The sequence below is a fragment of the Akebia trifoliata genome, chromosome 11, assembly GCF_017979445.1.
Source record: "Akebia trifoliata isolate Shusen 1 chromosome 11, ASM1797944v1, whole genome shotgun sequence".
In the NCBI taxonomy this organism is placed as follows: Eukaryota; Viridiplantae; Streptophyta; class Magnoliopsida; order Ranunculales; family Lardizabalaceae; genus Akebia; species Akebia trifoliata.
In genome coordinates, this window is record NC_141385.1 from 46,848,993 (window position 1) to 46,876,965 (window position 27,973).

The 27,973-nt window shown below is 34.1% G+C and overlaps 1 protein-coding gene and 1 long non-coding RNA gene across 7 annotated transcripts; one reads left to right on the forward strand and one right to left on the reverse strand.

Moving 5' to 3' along the window:
- Nucleotides 1-3,909: 3,909 nt before the first annotated feature.
- On the reverse strand, nucleotides 3,910-12,404 carry LOC147392166 (uncharacterized). Of its 6 annotated transcripts, XR_015182907.1 has the most exons (8): nucleotides 12,032-12,404; nucleotides 11,677-11,844; nucleotides 11,172-11,237; nucleotides 6,091-6,196; nucleotides 5,546-5,688; nucleotides 4,809-4,970; nucleotides 4,595-4,738; nucleotides 3,910-4,156 (listed from the first exon to the last, which is right to left on the reverse strand). It is a non-coding gene; the product is annotated as an uncharacterized LOC147392166 (long non-coding RNA). The 6 variants fall into 6 exon arrangements; XR_015182908.1 differs by lacking the exon at nucleotides 5,546-5,688 and having other exon boundaries at nucleotides 12,032-12,402; XR_015182905.1 differs by lacking the exon at nucleotides 6,091-6,196 and having other exon boundaries at nucleotides 12,032-12,367.
- Nucleotides 12,405-18,914: 6,510 nt separating this feature from the next.
- LOC147392167 (cell division control protein 48 homolog C-like) lies at nucleotides 18,915-27,944 on the forward strand. Its single transcript, XM_086458231.1, has 10 exons — nucleotides 18,915-19,989; nucleotides 22,044-22,660; nucleotides 23,322-23,474; nucleotides 24,810-24,926; nucleotides 25,115-25,219; nucleotides 26,329-26,394; nucleotides 26,557-26,621; nucleotides 26,723-26,924; nucleotides 27,054-27,197; nucleotides 27,365-27,944. The coding sequence occupies exons 1-10, from the start codon at nucleotides 19,131-19,133 to the stop codon at nucleotides 27,410-27,412; spliced, it is 2,376 nt and encodes a 791-aa protein (XP_086314357.1). The 5' UTR covers nucleotides 18,915-19,130; the 3' UTR covers nucleotides 27,413-27,944.
- The last annotated feature ends 29 nt before the right edge of the window (nucleotides 27,945-27,973 follow it).

The window sequence follows — 27,973 nt, forward strand, 5'->3', positions numbered from 1 at the left end:
GTTTTCGCATCTCAGCAAAAACAGCCTCAGCCTTCTCTAGCAACCTAGATGCGCAATAGCCCTAGATGGATGGACTGCTACTATAAAATGATAAAAGTTTGCAGTGAGGCTACTTGCTTCGCTAAGGCATCTGCTATTTTCCTAACAATCGTCTTTAATTAATGCAATTCACCCAACTCTCCACTAGTCAAGTATAATTGCTCCCCTAATAGTGAGTGATTATTCAGTGGCAGAGATTGTGTATATTGGAGTATATCCAATAATGGTACATCATTCACAATAACTCTTCAAATATAAAGTAGTAGATCTTTTATAATGCCGTGTTTAAAATAGTTATCGAATCTTTACTAATTCAGAGCTGCATTGTACAATAACTATGTTGTGAGGTATAATCTTGAGGTTACTCTAGCACAACTCTTTTAATAATTAAACATTTGAATCAAGGAAGCTATATTTTTCATAGTATCCAAATACGATGGACCCTGGAAATGGAACAGAGATTTGTTGTTTTGAATTGCGCGTGCTAAATTGATGAACCAATGGCAGGCCACCACCACGTGTATTTAAAAAATAAGAGTGATTGGTTAGGGAAGAGAAATTTTCAGAGCCGTTAAAATGCATGGATTTTAATTTTTTAAAATACTCGTGGAGGCCTGCCATTGGATCATCAGCTTAGCACATAAAATTCAAAACAGCAAATCTCTGTTCCTAGAAATGTCTCCATAAATATCAGTTTTAACATTTTCTAAGAAAGTTCTGCTTCAACGAAACCATATTGGTTGACTCGTGAAAAATAATAGAAATGTCAAATATTAGAGGAAGCTGGACTGAAATATTTTTTTTTGTATGGATGCGAGATATTATTCCAAATCACGCGCATGTAAAATGTCAAGTTGTTCTAATTTAGATTTTTATATAATAATATATAGAAAGTTTGTAACAATGGTAACACTTGACCATTATTTTTTGGGAACCCTTTGTAAATGTGGGACCCATTTTCGATAATCTTGAGTAGGGTCTTTATTTGAGTTGATTTGACTAAGTTATTATTTCAAAGTATTGAAATTAACTTAGCTTTCTTTGATGAATTTAAAATTAGATTTATCAAGTTAATTTAATATTCATCTACATAAAGAAGTGATTAAAGTATAGTTTTCTATCTTTCTAGGATGGGAAGAGCTGTTATAGCCGTTGTCTACCAACATCTATTCTCTATAATCTAGGATTCAACAATAATGTACTAATAAATATACAAATCACTATTAGCATCTTCTCCAATCTATAAAGTATGAAACTCGAGAAAATTCATGACTTTAGAAGGTAAAGCAACCAACCGATATTCATGGCATTGTGATAAAGTTGAATGGGATACACCAAATTATATTATCTTGAGAATTAAGATGAAGAATAAGATTATAATAATTCTAATCAGATTAGATTTGATAATTAATCATAGTTTGTTTATATTTATTGGAGTATTGTTCTCAATTATTTTTTATATAACTCTTTTTAGAATCACATAATCATAACTAAATCAATAAATCTAATTCCATTCTTCTTCATGGTATCAAAGTCAATCATCTAACGACTTATGTTCTACTAATAATCCAATCTTGCAACCCCGTTCTACCACCATTGGTGGATTACCACCCATTTTTTTTTGGTTTAGGCTCTTTGGCGTATTTGTAGAGGTACGTAACAGATGTGCTTCTAAATCATATATATAAATATGAAAGTCATGAAGGTGTACCACCGTTGTTGCATACTTTTATCGTGTCTACACCAAGTCACCATTATTTACCACATACAAGAGATCGTCCTTGAGGATATGACACTTCTGATGTTGTTGATCGATTGTCATCCTATAGGCATCGCTTCATTCAATATGAGCCACTCACTTTCAGCCAGAAACTCATCCATCCCTGTTGCATTCCATCCTATTTATCATCACTGTTGTCGTTCATCTCCATTGCCATCAATGGATGCTATATCTTTACCAAATCATTGTTGCCAAATTAATGTATTCGACAACATCAATTGCTTCATTTACGTTGATAAATTTCATGCCACATTAACTAGAACCCCCTATAGCTCTAGTAAGGTCTCTCACAGTCTACCTTCAATTTGCACAATTACCTCACAAACTACCATTTGTTCTAATTTCTTGAAGAAAGCTTCAAGATTGTGGGCTCCATTCCAATATCCAAACTTCAGTTTGCGAATTTGCTTAACATAAGTTGTTGAAGCGCAGCGCAATGATCATGACTCAGTCCATGGTCCATTAAAACCCACAAAGCTATCCTTGTGTACGAAGAATAACAAAAAAGAGAGTATTATTTTCAACCTATAATTGACTTAGACCAATCATATGGCCCGAAGAACTTTTGAATCATCCATGATCAGGCTAGCTTTTCAAAAACCCTTTGGATATTTCGTGATCGAGCTCTCTTTCAAATAACGTTTGAATCAATTGTTATCAAGCACATCGTTTTTAAATTTTTAAACATTTACCGATCAAGAACATATTTAATCCTTTTTGGATTAAAATCCATTTCACGGACTCAACATGAAGACCCTAACCTTTTTTTTTTTTTTCTTCTCTTAATACAACTTGGGCAAAGCACTTCATTGCCATAAAATAAATTATTCGATTCCCATTATACTCCTCAACATGTTACATTTTATGCGATATATCCCAACCCAAGCCTCTCTACACTCCGTTCATTGGGTAATTATAAAAGCACCCCACGAATTAATAAGGGCAACTCATACCGTAGCCCTTCTTTTTTTTTTGGTCTTATATGGGTTAAAAGTTTTGGAATTAACTAATTTTTGGTGAGAATGATTTTTACGGTGAAGACATCATCTTTACCAAAAATCATATCTACTCAACCAAAAATCAGTTCATTCCAAAACTTTTATCCTAAGGAAATCATCTTCACAAAAAATCAGTCTATTCCAAAACTTCTAACCCCATCAAAACAAGTTCAAAAATAATAAATCGTCCATTTTTTTGTAAATCACTTTTGATGAGGTTAAAATTTTCAGAATGGGCTGAGTTTTGATGAGGATAATCTCTTTGTCATATAGAACATCCTCACCAAAAATTAACTCATTTCAAAACTTTTAACCCATATAAAACAATAATTCGGCTATGGTGTAAGTTGCCTTTATTAATTCGTAAGGAGCTTTTATAATTACCCTGGTTTATTATACCCTAACCCAGAACGTATCTTATTGCTTGGTTCCATGAAATTGCAACCACCATATTCTCCCTCACTCCGGCGATTGTAGCAACTTTCCCTCCCTCAGGTGACTACAATGGTGAAATTTTCTCCTCCCACCGGCTATTGCAGCGGCAAGAACTCACAAGGTATGTCAACTACATAAAACCCTTCTCTCTGTTTCTCCGTGGTGTTGATCCATAAGACTCAAAGTTTGACTCCTGAACTTCTATTTCTCTTCCTAATCTTGCTCTATATTTTTAACCCTTTTTTTTTTTTTTTTCTTTTTTCCTATTCATCTACTGTAGTGAATATTGCAAAAACCTTTTCTTCCAAAACAGGAAGACCAACCAAAAAATAATAATAATAATAAGTCACCTTTTCTTGTAAAGACTCAAATCCAAGATCTTTCCACCAAGTGTCATGAAAGGAATCAATCAAATAATGGAACCAGAGTTTAATAAGATCAATAAAAACATGATCTTTGGCTTCATAAAGGATAATTTTTTCTTCCACAAAAATACCAAATATTACTAAATAATAAATACCTATGTCAAAAAACCCAAATCCAAGTAAAGCCCACACATCCAATAACTAGGAAAAGCTCAAGCTTGAAAAAAAAATGTTTTTAGTATCTATACCAGTATTTCTAGTATGAGTAGACAAGGCCTGATGATAGTAAGGGAATTTAACATCATCACTGAGTAACAAAGCTTCTGATTTGGGAGAAGAAAGGCTCAACATGTATTGTTGTCCATCAGAGAAAACATAATTAGATCTAAGCAATGAAGGGTTCCTCTGTTGAAGCAGCATTGTCTTAGAAGCTGAGAAATCATCAGTTCTCGCCAATTTTAAGCTCCTCCAATCATCTTCAACAGAACTAGATTCTCGTTTTCAAGGGCAAGACAAAGATCACTGATAACTGCATTTTTCTGTCAAAAAAGGCACATGTCACCACAATTGGAGGTTTTCAAAGCAACTAAAAGTTTTGGAAGACATAACGGAACGACGTGAAAATAGAACAAACAGACAATGAATGTTAATCATGCCAAGTAGGCAAATAAATGTATTCCTAAAACAGAGCATAATAGTTCCATCACTTTTACAAGTAAATACTTGGAGAGCTTCACAAGAACCATAAGTAAAGGTTCGTGGTTGGTCGTATCTAAGATCCTTTTATCAATGAATATCTTGTTAATAAGCTGACAAGTGGTTGAAGCTTATGCAATATATATATCATAGATAGTCGAAACATAACATTTTAGATTATGAAACAAAAAGAAAAAAATATTTTTTATATAGATTTAGATGATACATATAGTAATATTTAAATGTGAAGGGAAATGGTGTTTTTGAGATTTTCTTGTTACCAATAAAGCTTGCAGATGGACTATCATCCTTTCTTCATGAGTGGTGAAGTTCCTTCTCTTGATTCTTGGTCTGAGGTTGTTAGTCCATCTCAACCTGCAACTTTTTTTTTTTTTTTAAGTATCAACCTGCTACTTTTGTTGCACCTCAACAACCGTTCATGTTGTGATCTGATTGAAACAATAGAGAAAAAATCATGAATAGAAATAAACAAACCTTCATAACATGGAGGCCTTCATATAGCTTTACTTCAATGTCCTTTAGGTAGGGAAGTTCAATTTGTCATTGTCATGTCACATGGAGGCCTTCAAAATCTCTTAATTTTTTTTTAAAAGAATTGTCAAATTACACAACCGACACTGCCCCAACCTGACCAACCTGCAAATTGGAAGCATAATCCATTAATAATCAAGAATTCCACTTTAGACACCAACACATCCCAGCACAAACACCAAACCTTCCACCTTATATTCTCAAATGGAAAAAATTAGAACAATACACAAGATAAAATTTTGGCAAATTCATGACATAAAACATTGATTGAAGTGACAATTCTCTGTAGGTGTGGGTGGAGGTGGTGGTGGAGGTATGCTTGCATGGTCAATAGATTTGAAGAAGAAAAAAAAAGGTGATAATTTGTTCCAGTTTGCATAGGCTAAAGATGTGATACTATCGCATCAAATACTACCTAGTTTTCGTTTCTTTAAGAAAATTTACTTATCAATGGTATTTAAATAAATAACAAGTAAAAACTATAAAGTTTTGTACAATGAGGTAGGGAGCAGTTGATGCGTTATGGAATATGATTGATACAGGGAATTCACTAACTGTTCTCTAATTCACCAAGAACTAACTTAGGGAAAGAACCTACACAAATAAGGACTGGATTCATAAGAAAATACTATCTAATTCACTAAAAAAGCATCATTTTTTTTTTTAATATCCAACATTACCCATTATGAAAAACATAGATGAGAAATCCGAGCTTGAGAGGACTTGGTGTCAACCACAAGGAGATTTTTTTCCGTACAATTCCATGTTGAATGGCTCCTTGATTCCATTCCTCCATAATCATCATAGAGATCGCTCTTCAATGCTGTACATGTAGATAAACTTTTGGAGATCAATGCACGGAAACTCTTAGATGATGTTGACCAAGACATGGTGGACCAACGCCATGTGATAGCTCGATTGAGTTAATTGACTTCTTTACATTCAAAATGGGAGGAAGCATGAAAGAGAGCAAGGAAGAGTACTGTGAAGATTTGCTTAAATAGAAATCAACAAATATCCAACAATGTTAACCTAATCTTCCAACAAGTCACAGTTATGGACGATACAGATGAATATAGTTAGGCAAGTGTATACTATACCAAGAAACCCTTTACAGGAACCCAACACAACCAACTTTATTTCATTCAAGATTAAGAAAAATATTGAACCCTAGGCAGTATGAACTTAGTCATCAACACTATAAAGCAAGGTAAAGATAAACCACCTTTTATTTCCTCAAAACTAGGTTGAAAATGAACTCTTTGAGCCTCAAGAATTTTGGAGATGTCCTTGACAGAATCATAAGCCTCGATGAAATGGTCATCCACATTCTTGGATCAATAAAATATCTAATTAGATGTCAAAATATGTCGCACCCCGATTTTTGGAATCCATGAACTAGTCTATGATCCATTATCCGACCCGTGGTCCAAAATCCGAAGTGTGAAAATAAAATAATAAATAAATTGACAATTTTCACATTTTTTTCATTAATATAACACTCATGCTCATCAAATGTAAGAGTTTATTTTCTTTTTCTTACCAAAAAAAACTAATCATATAATCTCTTTTCTAATCTCATACATTCACAGTAAAATCGTGAATATATTCTAAAATTGAGAAATGCAAAGCATCCTTCGATTTGGGTTCTCCAATCCTTGCCACCCTCATTCAATTAAATCTGGAATATTGAAAGAATGAGCCACAAAGCCCAATAGGAAAACATAATATTCTTCTTCCAATGATTCAATAATAATATAAAATTAAGAGCACATAACATAATAATAATGAAATAATACAAAACAATTAACTCAACACTTCATAAACGACAACATCACATAACAATTTTCTTATCACTCATTTTAACCATTTTATCCTTGGTTTGGCTAAACCTTCATATTCAATTCGGCCATTTTATCCCGGTCTGAAGAAACTGCAACTACCCCATTCCAGGGCCTTCCTCGAGGGCTTTAGGGTTTTGCACCCAAGGGCCTACACCCTACTTGCCCCCACACACATCAATTTCTCATAATCACATGAAGTGCCACAACTTCATTTCATGCTCATGCAATGATCATAACCTTATCATTGTATCAATTTTCACTCATTTCATGTTTAAGAAAATAATAGTTGTAATCATTTCAAGCTAGTAATCCTACTCATTCTTACATTAATAATCAACTTTCATAATATTTTTTCATTTCCTCTCATACTAAAGAAACATTTATTAAAAATATCATAATTTACTCAACTACACCACCAACACCCCTACCATTATTATTCTTTAACCTGCAAACATGTACTCTTTCATCTCCTATTATTAATAAATCATTAAAAAAAAAAAGGATTAAACCTACCAAATACGTTTACATCGATTCCTTTTGAAGTCTCATTTCTCCTATAGCACATATCAATTCTTGATTTCCTTCTAGCAATTCGAAGTTGAACAAATAAATAGAGACATGATAGTATGATAAGAGAAATGGGATAAATATGCGAAAGAGAATAGATGGATAGATCGGAGGGTGCCCCTTTAGATTGGTTAATTTCTTTGAACCAATTTAAAAAGAAAAAAAAATTTATGATTGCCATGTGTCCTTCTCTAAGCTTCTCTCCCTCAATTTTCAATTTATTTCTTTTGTAGGTTCCCCCATTCTTTCTCATAAAAAGAGATAAAATTTAAGATAAATCAAGACATTCTTAATTGAAGGATACCAAATAAAAACTTCCTAAGAAGATTAAGCCTCTTAGGATATATTTGAATTTTTTAAAAAAAAAATTCAAAGGAAAGAGAAAAGATTTCAATTTATTTCCAATGATTATCTTCTCACACCCTAATCAATGGTGAGACACCCCCACCTTCTACAATTGCCTTTCAATTAATATTAAATTACTTTTACGTCCTATATTGAAACACTTGAGATATCCTTAACTACAAATATGCCATGCTTATAAATTTCCTTATTACTAAACCTAAAATATCCTCCAAGTCAAGTGACTAAAAATGATAATGGACTAAATCCACTAGACTTTGGATTATGGGTATTCACAATGTACCCCTCTTATAAAGAAATTTCGTCCACAAAATTTGAAGACAAACCTCTAGTAACAAAAAACAATACTCTAATATTTCATACGGATCTATGACTCTCATTACTCCTCACTATAATGATTTTTACTATCCTTTTATTGATACCTATAATTTCTACATACTTCCATTAAAACTTATAAGTCATAATATTTAACCATTGTTAACATAATATTCTTTTATATCCACCAATTCTCTAATAGAATTTAAACTTTATTCCCTTATTTCCCTACATCAATTGTGAAAACCCATAATCCAAAGTTCAATGGATCTAGTTCATTATCATTTTTTAGTCACTTAACTTGGAGGGTATTTTAAGTCTACTAATAAGGAAATTTGTAAGCATAGCATATTTGTAGTTAAGGATATCTCAAGGGTTCTAATATAGGACTTAAAAGTATTTTAATATTGATTGAAAGGCAATTTTAGGTGGGGATGTTTCACCATTGATTAGGGTGTGAGAAGATAATCATTGGAAATAAATTGAAATCTTCTCTCTTTCCTTTGAAATTTCTTTTTTTTTAATTCAAATTTATCCTAATAGGCTTAATCTTCTTATAAAGTTTTTATTTGATATTCTTCAATTAAGAATGTCTTGATTTATCTTAAACTATTTCTTTTTTTATGAGAAAAAATGGGGGAACCTACAAAAGAAATAAATTGAAAATTGAGAAAGAGAAACTTAGAAAAGGACACATGGCAATCCTATATTTTTTTTTCCTTTTAAATTGATTCAAAGAAATTAACCTATCTAAAGGGACACCCTCCAATCTATTCATCTATTCTCTTTCACATCTTTATCTTATTTCTCATTACTTATCATACTATCATGTCTCTATCTATTTGTTCAACTTCGAATTGCTAGAAGGAAATCAAGAAATGATATGTGCTATAAGGAGAAATGAGACATCAAAAAGAATCGATGTAAAAATATTTGGTAGGTCTAACATCTTTTTTTCTTATGATTTATTAATAATAAGAGATGCAAAAATACTTGCTTACAGGTTAAAGAATAATAATGGTAGGGGAGTTGATGATGTAGTTGAGTAAATTATGATATTTTTAATTTATGTTTCTTTAGTATGAGAGGAATTGAAAGAATATTGTGAAAGTTGATTATTAATATAAGAATGAGTAGGATTACTAGCTTGACATGATTACAACCAATGTTGTCAAATGCGATCGCATATGCAATTTCAAAGCATATTTTTTCATATGCCGCAGTCGCATATGTGAAAATATGTTATTTGGTAAGTATGCGATGGCATAACGTCCAACGGTCAAAAATATGACCGTTGGACACATAATTTTCTTTTGTTCTTTTCTTTTGAACTCTACTTTTTTCTATAAATACCCCTCCTACCCCCCATACTTCTATTACAACATATTATCTACTCTTTTCTCTATTCTCTACTCTCTAATACTCTCTAGTCTTTACTACCACCTCTAAGATTCAAGACTCTCAACTCTCAAGTCTCAAGAACTCAAGATTCATCATCATTCAAATCAAGCTTCAAGTCTTCAACTCAAGCATTGAAGAATCAAGATCAAGACTCAGGATTCAAGAAACAATCAAAAAAGAATAAAAGTTATACAACAAGTATACAAGTATAAGTTGTACAACAATACACGAAGTCAAGGCTCAAGAATCAAGATCAAGATTCAACACATCATCAAGCATCCAAAGCAATCAATAATTCAATATCATCATCTTTTCAAGTCTCAAGTCTCAAGTCTCAAGTCAACTCACCATCATCTCTATTTTTCATTCCAAAATTAAATCTCATCTTCTCAATCTCAACTCTTCACTCTTAACTTGAGGTATATATATATATTGTTAATTTGTTAATTGTTATTGTTACTTTAATTTACTTTGTTAGTAACTTATTAGTTTATGAACTTGTTATAAGTTAGAAGTTAGATTAGAAATAGAATTTAGAAGTTAGAACATACTTTGACTCACATTTTGATTACCTAGAGCTTTGAACTTTGAATTTAGAAGTTTTAAATTAGAACAAAGTCACACTCACACATTCACACATTAGAATTTAGAAGAACATTACATATTTACATCACACATTCACTATCACTAATACCACCATCATGTCTTCTGCATCGGCCAACTCTTCCCTAAGGCCAAAGTCTAATGACCCCAGTTGGAAATATGGGCATTATCGTAGTGCAAACGAAAAAAGTCAAGTTGTGTGTAAGCTATGTGGCTACATAAGCCAAGGTGGCATTGCATGCCACAAACATCTAGTGCATATGTCGGGATCAAATCCAAAGACATGTGACAAGGTTACACCCGAGATCCAAAGAGAGATCATGGAATACATGGATAAGAGTTCTAGGAAAAAACAAGTTAATGCAATAAACTTAGAAAGTTACATTGAAGGCGGTGGGATTGATGAGGATGATATGATACTCCTCCTACATCAAAGGGACGTAGTCGACCACTAGTTTTTCCCCCACCAAGAGCTACTAAAAGAACTCGAGCACGTGGTCCACTTGACAAGTGATGTATATCACATCCAGAGGATGTGGTCGATCAAAGAGCAAAAGGTAAGCGTCATGTAATTTTACATTATTATTGAATCATTGGAAGAATAATGTTGTGTTTTCTTATTGGGCTTCGTGGCTCATCCTTTCAATATTCCAAATTAAATCGAATGAGGACAACAAGGAATGGAGAACCCAAATCGAAGGATGTTTTGCATTTATCAATTTTAGAAGATATTCACGATTTTACTGTGAATGTATGAGATTAGAAAAGAGATTATATGATTATTTTATTTTTTTTCAAGAAAAAGAAAATAAACTCTTACATTTGATGAGTATGAGTGTTATATTAATGATTTAAATATTAATTAAAAAAAATGTGAAAATTATCAATTTATTTATTATTTTTAATTTTATTTTTACACTCCGGATTTTGGACCACGGGTCAGATAATGGATCATAGACTAGTTCATGAACTCCAAAAATCATGGTGCGACAAAATACGTACTTCAGGTTGGTCCAGCTCTTGGATCAATTGCGTGTGTCCAATTTGTTCCACACAACACATCAATATACACCATTTAGGACAAAATTTTCCAAGTCACACACTTTGATTCAGAGAAAAATCTAAAATTTGGATTATATAACACATGAATTTAACAATAATAAACAAATCCAATTCATAAAAAATTCTAAGAAATTTCGATTGAAAAACTCACCTAAAAAAAATTCAGGAAGTATACCAATAGCATATAGGTGATTACATTGTTCATCCCCCACTCTTCCTATAAACAATGAGATTAAGCATATACTCAGCAACGAATAAAGACAAAAGGTACAAAAACAATGACCAAACAATTAATATCAAGACAAAACAAATTAATAATGCAAATTAATTTTCGTAACTTCAATTGCACGTTCACATGATCAGCCCAATCTGCAACAAGCAAATAATAAAGGAAGAATGAAAGTTTTCGTTCCTGGATAAAGCAGTTTCATTAGGTTGTTTTAATATGAATTAAACGAAACAAATTTTATCTGAAATGAAACCAAATTTTGCTTTGCTTCAACTATCCCAAATAGAACCAACAATAATATAGTACTGCTAACAATATCCAGCAGACATGTCTCCAAACCCAGTACCTTCATTCCATAGCTTCCCATTATCTAAATAAATTATAAACATAAGAAAAAAAAAATTAAAAATACAAAATGACGAACTACCTTGCAAGAGCAAGTCGCGTCTTCTCAGACTGTCCTTCGGACTCACTCAAATCCAAACTTCATTTCTTCCTCATCATAGAATTTGATCTCTCTATAGACCTAGTCTGCCTCTGCATTTAGGACAATTTCTAAACAAAACCCCAAAAAACAAACACCAGATTCACAGATCTGAAACAAATAACCAAATCAAATCATTCTTTCGCTCCAACATCAAACCAAAATAAAATAAGCAAACTTTAATAACTCAAATTCTTCTCCGATCTAAAAAACACTCAAAGATCAGCTAATATTACATGAATTTCAGTAGATGCAAAGTAAAATTACAAAATAAAATAGCTCAGAGAGAGAATCCGACCTAAAGAGCTCAGAATAACTGAGATTCAGCGAAGATGCGATCGAGTCCACAAGATTTCTCACGCTTTTAAATCCAAGTTTACTCTCTCTAAGACAAATTAATAATGAGTTTAGATAATCTTCATAAAGAATCTGGCTGCTAATGTATATGAGAAAATGAGACAGTGGAGCCTGAGATATCAAGAGAGGTCGAGATCGAGTGACGGAGTGAGAGAGAAGAGAGGTGCGTTAGGGTTAGATTCGTCTGAGTCTCAGAGAGAAGTGGAGGAACAGAGAAATGGCAGATCTAAGGTTTTTATTACTATTTATATAGATACTATTGGCACCCCAACTTTTAAGTATTACACTCCAACTTTAGTAAACCCCGTTGTCTAAAGTCTCGTGAAATTTCGTCTAATCCCACTTCCGTGAAAATAGATTTTAGATGTCCCTTTGTACGAAAACTGATGTTCATTTAAAAACATAAGAGTGTTCCTTTAAAGTGTTTTTTTATTTTATTTTATTGTAGTGGCAACCCAATCCAAACCAAATACCATGGGTCCGACCCATACCCCAATCAATTTGGCCAAAAGGGATCCAACCATTTATCCATAACCCAAGGTGGTTCAGCCTCTATATTGGTTGATCTCTCAACCTCTTCAATCCCAAGGTGGTTCGGCCTTTATAGAAGCCAACCCCTCCATCCTCTTTTTCACAAGGAGCTTCGGCCTTTTTTTAGGAGCTAACCCCATTACTTGCTAGCATTCAACAGTGTGGCCTTCTCAAGGATCTAATCCATCGGCTACAATGCCATAAGATAATACAATCTCCTCAAGGAGTCGACCTTCTAAAACAATATACTTACAAGAATCAATCCCTTTAGAGAGTAAATCTTTTGTCAAGTATTATTACTTACACTCCAACTTAAAATTACTCAAGTAATGTTAGAGGGAAGAAATATAATATTGACAAAATGAACATCAGGTGCATAATACGATTGAGTTAACTTGAGGAACTGACTATCCACCTAGTTGAAATGGCAACAGAGTAAAAGCCACTTCTTTCGTCAGTTACGAAAGCCAAGAAAGTAGAGTTTTAAGGCCATTATGAGTCTACGTAGTGATACTTTAAAGCCATTATGAGATAAGACAATGAGACTTTAATTTCATAAAGACATCATGAGTCATTAATGATAGACATTATACGAAGAAGTTACATGCTCTAAGTTAATGAGCCAACTCTATAAATAGAAAGACTTCTCCCACGTCATGGTAGGTCAAAATACTATAATACTTTACCTCTAAATTTTGTTTCATTGCGTTATATTTTCTCAAGTATTAATTTGATCGTCGGAGATCCTTTGACCAACACCACATTGATGTCCTTTTCAGGTCAAATCAACGAAGAAGACAATCACAAAACTAAAATGCATCATCAACAAATATCGAAGACAGGAATAGTCAACACAAATACCGAGATCAAGGCATCATCAACAATACGAATCTTGAGGAGTGGACGATCCCAAAAATTTCCTAGATATGGTATATGTTATAGCAAAAGTAGTATTATATTAATTTTTAAGAAAGGAGAAGAAAATAGGTATAAAATAATAAATTTTGAGAAGAGTCCTGTTAGTAAAATAAAGGATAACAATATGATCTAAAGTAAGTTAAGTGGTTTGATTGCCTGCTTTGGCAACACAACTCGGCATTAAGAGCATTTATTATAACATTGCATAGCTATGTGAAGTGTGTGAGAGAGAGACTGTTGGTGTTGGGAGTTGATGAGTCGACTCGATCAAGGTGATGCTAGAGTATTCTCTCTTCAGATGAACATGTAATCATTCAAAGTCATTACCTCATTTAAGAATAATTTACTATAGTTACAAGAAAAGAAATGGAAAAATATTATTTTAGATCTGTTTTTAAGGGTTTTGTTCTCACCTCCATTTCGGTTCGAGTTTTCACATGGTTCATCTAATTTTTAGAAGTAATTTATGCATTTATAGAAAATATTGTATCCTGATTTATCTTGTATGTTAGTTGAGGATTGGCTACTTTCTTGTTTGTGTTCGTCTTTTAATTAATGATTGGGTTAGTTGGACCATGTATAGCCCTTCTAGCTCATTAGTTAATAAAAAAACTAAATTAAATTAACTCAATTTTTATAGACACATTTTTCTTAGGAATGTGTAGCATCTTAACCCTTTGTTTAATGGTTGAGATAAGAGGGTGAAATTAAATTAAATTTCTTAGAGATCAGATCTTTTTTTATATGGATCAAGTCACTTTTTCGTTTTTATACAGAGAGTTTTGGCATCTGTAGTATCTCAACCATTTGTTTAATGGGGTTGATGACGGTTGAAGCTAGTGTTTTCCTTTGAGACGTGCAATGCAGATTGATGTCAAATGGGGAAAAGAGGAAGAATAATGATGAATGCACGCAATCTTGGTACATGGCTGATGTGGCAAGGGCACAGAATAACATAACTTTTTCCTATGTATCCCAATGAAAACAAACTATGATTTTATCCTCTTGCCACGTCAACATCGTACCCAATCTTGTACCAACACCTTGTGCATTCAGCACGACTCAAATAAGAAAGTGAGAAAGAAGCAGGTGTCTTGAGAAAGATTTGTGATTTTCTAACTCTTTTTTCATATGCTTCTTGACGTGGAAGCTACAGAACTATAAATCTTTTTCTTGAGTATCCCAAGCAAAGGATCTATGGTTCTATGATGGGAGTATACATAGATCATATGAAAAAAGAGAGTCAGATTATCCCCACCCTTTGAGAAATTACAAAATAACAATAATTTAGAACATACACACAGAAGTTCATACATAAATAAGAAAAAAGTCATGATAATCTGACTACCCCACGTGGCATACTCAATTGACTCCCCTGACATGACATGCACGAGAACCGTATATCTGTACTCCTTGCGATAACAACTGCACATCCCCAAAAAATTATAGTTGTGTATCCCGAGCAGTACAAATCTACGGTTCTAGCACATGTCATGTCAGGAGGAATCAATTGGGTATGCCACATGGGGTAGTCAGATTATCATGATTCTGAGAAGAAACTTATTGCACATGATTCTCATAGATTAATTCTCAATAATGAGTTGATACAACAAGTTGAAATGTATAGTTTTATAAATAGAAAAATGCTAGACTAACTTCCTACGACATTGCATTCAACATTGCGCTGACATGATAACATGTATAGATTGATAGATGTTTTCCTTGAGATACCAGTAAAAAGCATCTATGGTTTTGTGTACACTATGTCAGCCTAATGTCAAATGCAGTAACTTTTCAATTTTGGATGCAGGTTTTGATAAATTACCATGTAAGTAATGATATATTAAATGGGTGGAGTTGCCATTTGAGATTCCAATAGTGGCATGTTAATACTTTTTTTTTTTTTTGAGTCATTTTAAATTGACTTCTTTCAACAAAGCAGCCTAGATCTTGGTTCAAGAGTCCACATGACTTGGAATGTACACAGAACCTTTTAAAGAATAATATTGAACTGACTCAATGAAACATAAAAAAAACTCAAGTCCCTGCAATTGACGTGGAATGTGCACAGAGCCATAGATTTTTCCTTGTGTATCTTAAAGAAAAATCTAGGGTTTTGTGCATATCCCACGTCAGTTGTGTGAAAAAATCGAAATAGCAAAAACAACACAAAATACAAAAATTTACGTGACTCGACAGTGTGCCTCATCCACAAAACAGAACAAGAGCAATCACTATTTTCTCATGAGTTTTACAGTTTTAGAGATCTCAATTTATATAATCGAGAGTTATCAAAACATGTAAAACTCCCCAAAATAGAAAATCCCTTAAGAAAATAATATATGATTGTCCTTTTTATACCCCTTAAAAAATTTGGCCGGGGGGCTCTTTCTTCGCACCGCTAGGAAGGAGTGCTACCCACTTCACCCCACCCGCTAACTAGGTAGCAGGACCCCCGCAACTCTATGTAACACAACAGAATACAAGACATTTACACAACAAGTTGAGTAGATTTGAGTATCTTAAAAAAAAATTTATTCAGCTTATCATGACTCTTATTTAAAGGGGTGCAAACAATAAGAATATAAAATTAGAATTGTATAAAAATATTGATGAACACCAGAAAGGTAAATTGAAACCCCGAAGGGGTTGCTTCAATGGTAAACTAGTGACAAGGGTCACTAGTTGTGTGTTTGAAACTAGATAGCCTTATTAGAAAGATTCCTTTGAATCGAAGAGTGCAATTGGGATAGTAGGGATTAGTCCACATCCCCGAAGGGATGTAAGATACCATACGTTATAATAATAATAAAAAAGTGTAAATTGGAGATGGTCTACCAAATGGCTTGTCAGTGCAGATGTCGCAGATGAATGTCAAAGGTGCACAAAATTGGTGAATCTAAGAGATTTTAAAATGAATTATTGACATTAATCTTTGAAATTCATAAAAAGGTTAATGAAATCAAAGGAACTGGGTGCATAGTGAATTCTTCGCCATACCATTCTTTGATCCAGCCCAAACACATTAGAGGGTATCTCACATCTTGCCCGACTTGAATAAAGAAATCCCAAATTTCTCCATATAGGGACAATAAAGGGGGTAATCAGATCAACCTCTTCAATTGCATTGCATAAAACAAATCTATTTAATAATTTTCTAGTAGGATTTACTTATATTAAAAATAAAGTCACAATTATCTTTTATAGGACAAGAAGGCATTTTCTTTACTTATTAAGAAGTAGAAGGGATGTCCATTGGTCGGTTCCTAAGGGCCTGTGTGGATTGACTTTTCTAAGTACTTCTGACTTTTGCGGGGAGTCAGAAGCACTTTAAAGGTGTTTGGATAAATTACTCCTGGAAAAAATTACTTTACTGTGGAGTCATTTTAGTGCTTTTTCACGAAGTACCGATGGTGCTACTTCTCTAAACTACTCTTGCGCGGAGCCATAAAAATATTGTCAAAATAACGAGATTAGGACAAGTATGCCCCTCATAAATTTTGAAAATTACAAATCTACCCTCAAAAAGGCAATTGAAATAATATTATATTACTATCCATTGATATGGTGGTAGCCTTTTGGTGTAACATTTGGGACAAGTATACCCCTCATAAATTTTAAAATTACAAGCATACCCTCAAAAATGCAATTGTAGTAATACTATATTACTATCTATTGATGTGGTGATAGCTTTTTGGTGTAGCATTTGGGACAAGTATGCCCTCATAAATTTTGAAAATTACAAGCATACCCTCAAAAATGCAATTAAATAATATTTTATTATTATCCATTGATGTGGTGGTAGCTTTTTAATGTAGCATTTGAATTTGGATTTCTAACTCCCTTAATTGCTCACTCAATGATTTATTCATGAGCATTCCAACCATAGTTAAAATTTTCTTATTGGAAGATTGATGTGAATTACACACAAATTTACTATCCATTGATGTGGTGAAAACTTCTTCATATTTTTAGTGGTTATATATATTTGCTCACAATATTTTCTATTTATTTATAATTGTTGGGTGTTTATATTAGTTTTTGTGGATAAAAACAATAACTTTTATTTCTTTTGAAGAATAATTTGTTTAGTTATAATGTTAAAAATAGTAATTGATACTTATTAGGGCATTTTGATCATTTAAACAGAATTCAAAATAGTTTCCAAACACAAAACTCTATCAAAAGTACTTCTAACAATATTTTTCAGAACCTACATCCAAACACAGAACAGTTATCCACCTACTCCAGACAGTACTTAAAAAAGTACTTATGTTCTAAGTACTTCTGGCTCCTGTATCCACACGGGCCTTAAGTTTTTAGAACGAGAATCATCACATTTTTTTATATTTCGATATCCAATTTTAAAATTAGTAGAATTAGAACCGCTAAAAACCGTGGGTACCATTGGTTCCCGATCTTAATAAATGAATAAGACAAAAAACAATGCATGTAACGATAGCACTATATATATATCATTTATAAATTATTACAAAAATTTCTCTTTCAAGATCATAATACGTCAACTATAAAAGCATCAATAACATAATTACAAATTATTTTAACAAACATCTGAGTTAACTTTTTTTCAAAAATAAAAATCTATCTACTTTACAAATAATAAACTATATAGAAAAGATGAACATTCTAAATTAGAATACATAATTCATATGAAACCATGAATTTTTTTTACATAATATCTATTAATTTTTAAGGTAAAGAAAACTTCAATTATTTATAATATGAAAAAAGTGATAAAACAAATTGGTTCAATTTACCCACAGGTACTCATAGGGTAGAACTAATTGAGGTCTGTTCCTATTCCTTTCGATTTCTTTTAGACCTGATTTTTATATGGGTGTTTGAAAATAGAGTCAGGATCCAGATTAATATCCTACATGGAGTGTTTTGGTAGGAGTTTAACTTGCATTGGGCTTTTTAACCAAGATGTTCTTCTATATAACATGTAGCCCAATGTGTCACGTAGACACCTATTTTGCTATAAAAACAGGATATCGTTCTAGATGAATCTTGAAACTAAGAATCCATAATCGGAGTTTTTTTTTTGTTTTGCTTTTAGTTACGATCATGATTTTAAAACTCATCCGAGACTGACACATATCACCTGAGTTAACTTCATATCAGAGCTGAACGAGACCAACTCACAAAATCATTTTTTGACCGAAATTTAGGACTCACACTCAATATTTTGATTTTTCTCACGAGATGTCTCAAACGTATTGGAAAACTCATCTGAGACAACTCGGTATTGGGCCTGGATGAGACGAGATGTGAAATCGAGTTTTAAAATCATGGTTACGATTCGATTTGGGTTAAATAGTACCCTAATGCTTAAAATCTTTCCATTTTAAAATTTTCTTGGATTATAGCTTACGGGGAATGTGTTGAGGTGTGGGAGGAATTCTATTCATAAACCCTAGAAAACCTGTACTGATGCATAGAAACTTGTGTTTCTCTAGTCTCTGCCCATTGCAATTGTGAACGTTGGTGTAACTTCAAAAGGTCCTCTCTCTCTCATACACACACGCACACACACAAACAGCTCGAACTCAATCGGTCAAACAATCGAGATGAGAGGTCGCTCTTCTTCAGTCTTAGATCGAAATATTCTCCTTCGTCGTCTCGAATCATGCAACAAGCGCAACAAATTGAGTGTCAATGTAATCGTTGATAATCTCCGCTCAAATTACCCTGATTACAGACGAATCAAGCTTCAACCCTTCACTAAATTCGTCCAAAAAACCCTAGAATTTCGTCAGAGAGCTTCAACCTCTAATCTTGACAATGAAGACGAAGATTTCATTCCTTTTCGAAGCCCAGTTCGTAAGAAGCTCAAGAAAATCGGTCAGATGGAAGAGAATTTGCTCCGTGCACATTCATCTTCTTCATCGGATGACAGTTCTGAAGAAGAAGAAGATGGAGGGGTTTCGACATCTGAAGATGCAATTTATGAAACAAAAGTTGAACCAGAATTCGATTTGATGAAATCAATGCTTCGATCGAGTTACAGTGCTTCCAAGAAAATCGATTCAAAGGTCGACGACGAAGAGAAAAATTTGGAGGTAGAGATGGTTAATAAGGAGAGGAGGATTGATTTTGTGGAAGGAGGCAGGAGTGAAGAAAGGGAGAAGGGGAAATTGACGGATTCGAAAGGTTCGGTCGGTGGTTTTGAGGTGAAGGGGAAGGATGGACCGAGGTTTAGGGATCTGGGAGGGATGAAATCGGTTTTGGATGAGTTGATGATGGAGGTGATCATACCTCTTTACCATCCGCATTTGCCGCGATGGTTGGGAGTGAAGCCGATGGCAGGGATTTTGTTGCATGGACCGCCTGGTTGTGGAAAGACCAAGCTCGCTCATGCCATTGCTAATGAAACTGGGGTTCCATTTTATAAGATTTCGGCGACTGAAGTTGTCTCTGGTGTCTCAGGTTTATAAAAAAACATCCCTTTTTAAAGCTTCTTTGAACTGAAAAATTGCATTTTGTATTGCTCTCTTTGTTGTGTCCTAGTTTGGATTCTATTCTTTTGATGAATGTTTTATGTTAGTAATCGAACAGTAATCTGGTTATAATTAGAATTGGAGATATTAAGAATATGGGTTCTATTGGGACTTATGTTGGAAATTATTGGTGACACTAGGAATAAGAGGGCATTGAACTTCATGTCTGGGTCAATTTTAATTGGTTTATTTTACTACTAGTGTATGCAATTGGTCGTGTAGGTGTGATTAACTCATTCTAATACTCTGCAATTTTGAGGTTCCTTCACTATGCTAGTAGTTGTGCGGCCTCTCTATAATGACTCAAGATTATTGGTCAGCTACACACACATGCATTATAAGCGCATGTCAAAAAAATTTTAAGGCAATAAGCATCCTTGTAGAAAATAATTGAAGGCCACGTAAGTCCACCACTCTAATAGTGAGAGAATACCAAATACTTGTTGTGTATTTGAACACCTTTTTGAAGTTCACTTAGTAATTTCACCAAACACCTATTGGGTATTTCACCAAACACCTTGTATGTCACACCTTCCTAGACCTTATTTGATAATGGCAATGAAGGATAAACGTAACTAATTGTAGAAAATACAAATATGATAAACAATCACAAAGAAAGAGTAAGAATACAATACCTACAACATGAGATTTTACGTGATTCACTCAAAGGCTACGTCAACGGAGGAGTGAGCATTGGTGCTCGATTTTACTATGAAGAAAATGAGATAAATCGATACAAGGGATCACCTCTATCACTTAGTTTCACCTTCTTCTAGATCTCGATCTTCCCAAACCTCTTGACCTCTCCTCTCTTGAGTTTTCATTCTCTGCTCTCTTCTCTAGAAAAGACTTAGACTTCTTACAAAAGAAAACACCCCTATTTTTAGAAGCATCACAAAGTGGGCCACTTACATGAGTTACAAAGCCCAAACTCAAACTATCTTGGACCGAACAAAAAACACACACACTTGGACCGGGCCCAATATGTTTTGAGCCATACTTCAAAAATACAAATGTTGAATGAAGACTATTGGCTGAGGAGTTAAATTGTTGCACTGGTCACTTAATGTTATTTTTCTTAATTATTTATGAAAAAGAAGTTTGGAATTTAGGCCCTGCTTGGTATGCTGCAAATCATTTGCAAATGCCAATAATTTTTTGAAATCAATTTTACTAGTGCTTGGTTAAACAATGCAAATGATTTGCATTGCAAAAAATTTGCATGGTTACCTAAATTTTTAAGAAATTTCAGCAAATGATTATGGCTCAAAAAGTACCGCAAATCATTTGCAAAATCACAATGAACATTTTTATTGCAAAGATCAACCAATCACAAAAAAAGTTTCTCAAGAGATTTCCCAATGGTTACCAAGCAATAGTAAATCATTCATCACAAACCATTTGCATTACAGAACATTTGCAGTGCAAAACACCGTAGTGCAAATCATTTGCATTTGCAAATGATTTGTCGTGTACCAAGCATGGCCTTAGTATTCTTGGCATTCCTTGTATGATATTTTTTCTTGAAGTGTAATTATTTCTTTTGAAATGCCAACTGGTTTTCATTGATACCTAAGATTCTGCAAGGTTTTTCTTTGAAGATTTTTCTTTAATTGGGTTATTTTTTTATGGGGGAGTAGTGCTTGTGATATTATTTCTTTTTTATCCTTGGTATGTCTCCTCAACCTCTTAGGTTATATCTTTGTATTCTTTCTATTTAATAAAATCCCTATATTTGTAAGGCAAAAAAATTGCAACTGGTTTCATGGTGATTGTCATTAGTTCATCCCTAGACCTAGAAAGCCTTGGGGATGGAATGCGTCGCGTGGTTCTGCCATTCTTTGGTCTGAAGAGTGAGACATTTGTCTCTTGGTATCGAAATGGTCATTTGCCATTTTGTCGTCTTATTTTTTCTGGACTCTCAATTCCCATGATTTTGGCAGCTTTCCTTAAAGCTCAATATTGATATGATAAATATTTAAGGTGCATCCGAAGAGAATATACGCGACCTTTTCTCGAAAGCTTATAGGACTGCTCCATCAATTATATTCATTGATGAGATAGATGCAATTGCTTCGAAAAGAGAAAGTTTGCAGAGGGAGATGGAGAGACGGATTGTGACACAACTTATGACTTGCATGGATGAATCACACCAAGTTATAGGGTCAGGCAATGTGGAACTCGATACAGAAAAAGCTGATCAAAGACCTGATTATGTTCTTGTAATTGGAGCTACGAATAGGCCTGATGCTGTTGATCCTGCCCTAAGACGGCCTGGACGATTTGATCGAGAAATTGTTTTGGGTGTCCCAGATGAAAATGCACGGGTTGAGATCCTTTCTGTGATTACGCACAACCTTCGACTTGAGGGTACCTTTGACCTAGGGAAAATAGCTAGGTCTACCCCAGGCTTTGTTGGAGCTGACTTGGCAGCACTGGCAAACAAGGCTGGTAATCTTGCTATGAAAAGAATAATTGATAGAAGGAAGTCTGAGCTATCGAGAGAATCCAAAGATGAGGATGGAAATGAAGAATGGTGGAGACATCCATGGGTACCTGAAGAAATGGAGAGGCTTAGCATCACTATGGCCGATTTTGAGGTAATTTGGAAACAATGAGACTACATACACTTGCTACTATGTTTGTCTTGGATTTTCTTTAATTTTGTAGATGATTAGGGAAGTTAATAATTTTTTCATACTCAAGTTACTGCTTTTAAAATTCCTTGTACACTTTGTTTTCTAGTTCATATTATTTGATTTCTTGGTCTTAGGAATGTGCAAATTCACTGTTATTATTTCCACCTTTTTAAGTTTTGAAAGCACTTCAGCTTTTCCTCAAAGAAGCTATTAAAGCCTCTAATTCACCTGGCTTTGCATGCATCATAAGTTTTATATTCCCTAAAATGTAAACAATTGTCATTCCATGTTTTGGTTTGTATGCATTCGCATTTTCCTATTATCTTCAGCATACATCTATCTTGATTATTTACCCTTGGGGTCTGACTGCTACCTTCAGATGGGTAGATGGTTTTATCTTTCTAACAAATAGTATTTCTTTCGAATGGGCAGCCTACTACAATAAAAATCTTCCTTTTTTGTTTTTAAGAGAAGCTGACCAATTTTAATATAGAATTTTGTTTGTTTTGTTGCTAACTAATTCATTTAACATGATGGTAGCAGCTCTCCAAATCTTGGGATAAGGCTCTGTTGTTGTTGTTGTATGATGGTAACAGCTGTTCTCTTTCATGCTATGCTGCAGGAAGCTGCTAAGATGGTTCAACCCTCGTCAAGAAGAGAAGGATTTTCTACAATACCAAATGTTAAGTGGGAAGATGTTGGAGGACTTGATCTGTTGAGGAAGGAATTTGACCGTTACATTGTTAGGCGCATAAAGCACCCTGAAGACTATGAGGTAATTATTGTCTAGGTGTTTTGTGAAGATAGGCAATACGAGATTCTTCCTTCAAGTAAAATGCAAGGTGTGGTGTTCCAAGGTTCCCTTGCTATTTCTCTTTTATTTGCTCTAGCCACCCACCCTTCGCTAAGTATCTAAGGGGGGGGGGGGGGGGGGGGGGGGGGTTATGAACTTATGATGTTAGATGGCAGAGTTAGTTTTTTTCCCCCATTATCGTTGAGGAACGAAGACGGTATGATAGGGATTTAAACATAAATATATGATTAGATACAACATTTTGACAATAGATCCCACTGGAAAGATCTTGATGCGAGCTTTCTGATAGATTCAGTTTTATGCAAACTGGGCTATGTACAAAAAGCTATGAGTTTCTGAAAATTCTCGAAGGAACTTCCTTAATAAAAATGCCATTACCATTTTAAAAAGGTAGAATATAGAAAATATGGGAAGCATTACTCTTTGATTTTTTAAAAGAGACAACATAGGACTGGGGACTTGTAACTGAGAGTTTTTAGGTGCGTGTATTTTTGAATGATTCTTCGACTCTTATAGTTTCTCTAAAATTGTTATATTAAGTTTGATCCACTTGAGATTTTGAATGGTTGTTTTGTTTTGAGAAAATTGAATGATTTTGAAACCCAACAATAACCTTCCGGATAGTACTTGCTTCACATAAATTCTTGCATTTTTTTTTTTTTGACAATAAATTAAATCTTTAATAAAAATTCTTGCATATGTATATGGGGTGCGTTCAAGGGACATAAGTAAAAAACATATGAAAGAACAATGATTTTTCAAAATGTGGGTTAGATGTTTCAGACTGAGCTGATTTTTTGTGAGGATGATCTCTGTGACAAGGAGACCATCCTCACAAAAAATCAGCCCAATCTGAAACTTCTAAATCCATCAAAAGGAGTTTACAAATTAGGTAAAAAATCGACGATCCACATTCTAAATCACTTTTGATGGGGTTAGAAGGTTCAGATTTGGCTGATTTTTTGTGAGGATGATCATCATAGAGACCATCCTCACAAAAATCGGCTCAATCTGAAACTTTTAACCCATATTTTGAAAAAATCATTGTTTTTACATATGTTTTTACTTATGTCCCTTGAATGCTCCCCATATATATGTATAGCTTAGAAGATGGCATTATTTTGGTATATAATATTCCATCCTGTTAAATACAACTATACCTATTTGTAGCTTCCCTCTAATTATACTTGTTTGTGGTCTTCCCTATTATATTGTACTATCTATTCGTTATTATTGGATAGCTTTATGGTGTAAGATGTTTTCTTTACTTAAAATAAACATCTGCGTACTTTCCAGGAATTTGGAGTGGATTTGGAGTCAGGATTTTTGCTTTATGGACCTCCAGGTTGTGGTAAAACACTGATTGCTAAGGCTGTCGCAAACGAGGCAGGAGCCAACTTCATACACATCAAGGTTTGTCTGTCTGTTTGTTGTCTCTATGTTCATGTTGCTGTCCAGCATTCCCTGTCTTCTCAGTAGGTATTCTTTCCAGGAAAAGAACTTGAGCTATCATAAACAGTGTAAGCTTAATGACCAGGGAATCTAATTTTTTTTGCTTTTGTGAGTCAAGTCACCTATTAACTGTCTTGATTGATGTTTAGGGTCCTGAACTTCTGACCAAGTATGTTGGAGAAAGTGAGTTGGCTGTTCGTACAATATTTAGCCGTGCTCGGACGTGCTCACCGTGCATACTTTTCTTTGATGAGGTACATTAACTTATTCGTTGTCCAATTATTAGTTATTGGAACTTAGTATCACCTAAGCACATAATCACAGAGCCGGAATATGGGTTTAAAACAGAAAGGGAAAGCTTCAGAAAAAACGGGATAATAACGATGAAACATAAAAATAAAGAATATATTAAAAATTGTAAAAAATGTGTATATAAAATAATAAATTAGACATTTATTTTAATTTATTCCATGTTTTCAATATTACCTGTGCTCAAATGTAATTATATATGTTTTGATGCTAAAAGAGTTTACACATCAACATATTTTTTTTTTATCATAATAATACACTATTGAAAAAAATTAAAAACTATAACATCAAGATATTTTCATAAAATTTCATATTTCTACATGAATGAATCACCAACTTCTATTATGTATCAATTCTCACATCAAACAACATTCTTGAATAAAATCACAAAACAACCACAAGGCTACAAAGAAAGTTTTTTCTTTCTATTTATTTATAGAAAAGGCGTGTTCAAAACGTAAAAAGCAAGACTTTCTAAAAAAAATGTGACTTTCAAAAAAGTGCATTTTTTTTTATTGTTTTAATCGCCAGAGGTATAATACGTGTTTTAATACATTTTTTTCAAACACACACACCGTTTTTTGTTACTATGCCTACATGTGTGTGCGCACACAGACAACAATACCAGTGTCCCATGTCGACCTTTTACTTTATGAATCTAGAATCCCGATGGTAATTGCTAGCAGTAACAAACAAGTGTGCTTGTGATGTGTTATTGCTAGGACATTAAATCAGGGCACTAGGCTACCTCAATGCTGTCACTAAATTAATTTATAGTTCAGGCACAATTTACAAGGACACATGCATGCTTGCACAGGTATACAAACCCAAATGTGTATTTTCTCATGCACACAGCCTCTGGTTTATGCACACATCAAATACCCGAATATTCACAAGTGCATCTCTTGTCTTTGAGGCTTATATTTCTGTTTTGTTTGAATATTCTATGCATGAGAATGCCATTGAAGCGCTGCTTATAGCCCACTCACTAGAATGAATATGCTTAGGATCTGCATTCTGACATTTGAAAGGTGCTGCATTTCCATTTTTGCAGGTGGATGCTTTAACAACCAAACGGGGTAAAGAAGGTGGATGGGTTGTAGAGCGGCTTTTGAACCAGGTAAATGACTTTCAAAGGCAGTCTATCTACTAATGTGTCTGTTTGTGTTGGAGGGGGAAGCCCCGGAGTGGGGGGTGTGGGTGTTTGTGTTTGTGGGTGTGTGTGTGTGTGTCCCCGCATACTTTCTGCCAATTGATATGGGTCCATTGCTTACAATTGCAGCTACTCATAGAGCTAGATGGTGCCGATCAACGGCGGGGTGTTTTTGTCATTGGTGCCACAAACAGGTAATGTTTAACCTTCATTTTTGTAATGTTGCTATCCTAGCAGGAAGATCTTCTTTGTCTCCCAGATATCATCGATCTTGATATACACTACATGTTGGCAGACCCGAAGTGATGGATAATGCCATCTTACGGCCTGGCAGGTTTGGGAAACTCATTTATGTCCCTCTGCCTGGTCCTGATGAACGTGGATTGATTTTAAAAACTCTTGCTCGAAAGAAGCCTGTCAATGCTGATGTTGATTTCATTGCTATTGGGCGGAAGGAGGCTTGTGAGAATCTAAGTGGAGCTGATCTTGCCGCAGTGGTATGTATCAGTAATATTGAAGTTGGATCTCCCTATAATCTTGAAAATTGACTTGAACCGACTTTTGAAATGTTTTGCTAACAAAGAGCTTCAGGGCGATGGATTTACATTACTTTTATCTTCTGCCAGATAAATGAAGCTGCCATGGCTGCCTTAGAAGAGAAACTGATGTTAGGCAATGCAAATTCTGATATGATGAATCATCCATGGACCATCAAGACACAACACTTTGAACGAGCATTGGAGAAAATATCTCCATCTGTATCACACAAGGTATGAGAACTTATAAGACTTGAATACGTAATACCTAGTTTATCAATAGTGATGTACCCTAATGTTATTAGAATACTACACATCTTGAGAGCTATCCAGTGTGAGTTCTCTTTGACACCTCCTAATTAATGACTCTGGGTTTTTCTGTACTTTTTTGGGGAAAGCAGCAAAAGTGCTACTACAAGACTTTGTCCCAAAACTTTAGAGCGGCATGAGAAGAGCACTGGAAGAGAAGTTCTGTGGGAGTTTTAGTTTCCTGTCGAGGCTGCTTGGAGGATGGTCCAATGTACTCATGGACATCATAAGATTATCCAATGTACTCACGGATCGACACAAAGCAAAAAGAATCTTGGGGTTGAAGCCCTTAACCAGCTTTTTATTGACTTGCACCACCCGAAAAGAAGCCAATTTTGCATGTTTAAATTTTGATTAATTCTTTTGATCTTTCTTTTTTTCTTTCTTTAATTGATTTTCCAGTAAAGTTTCAGCTCTTAAAGAGGTGGTGATTTAACTTCCATTCTCCTTTATCTGATCATCATCTATGCCTTTTGGGGTCAGTGACATACTATCTTGAGCGTGAGGAAGCTTTAAATGACAAAAGAAGTAAAAAATTCATTGGAAATTTTTTGTGGGCTCAGAAATTGCTTGGCTTTTGCACAATAGGGAAGCTAAATTTTGTAAGGGGGTGATTGAGAAGGTAGTCAAATTATGCAGAAATTTACATCTATTTAATTTTTTTTTTCTTGAGAGTTTAAATTGATTGGTCATTCTTCTGT

Excerpts from the sequence above, each read along its gene's own strand:
- LOC147392167 (XM_086458231.1), top strand. The coding sequence starts at position 19,131 with ATGAGAGGTCGCTCTTCTTCAGTCTTAGATCGAAATATTCTCCTTCGT. Across the intron at positions 19,990-22,043 it reads AGTTGTCTCTGGTGTCTCAG|GTGCATCCGAAGAGAATATA; the intron begins GTTTATAAAAAA and ends TAAATATTTAAG. Across the intron at positions 22,661-23,321 it reads TCACTATGGCCGATTTTGAG|GAAGCTGCTAAGATGGTTCA; the intron begins GTAATTTGGAAA and ends GCTATGCTGCAG.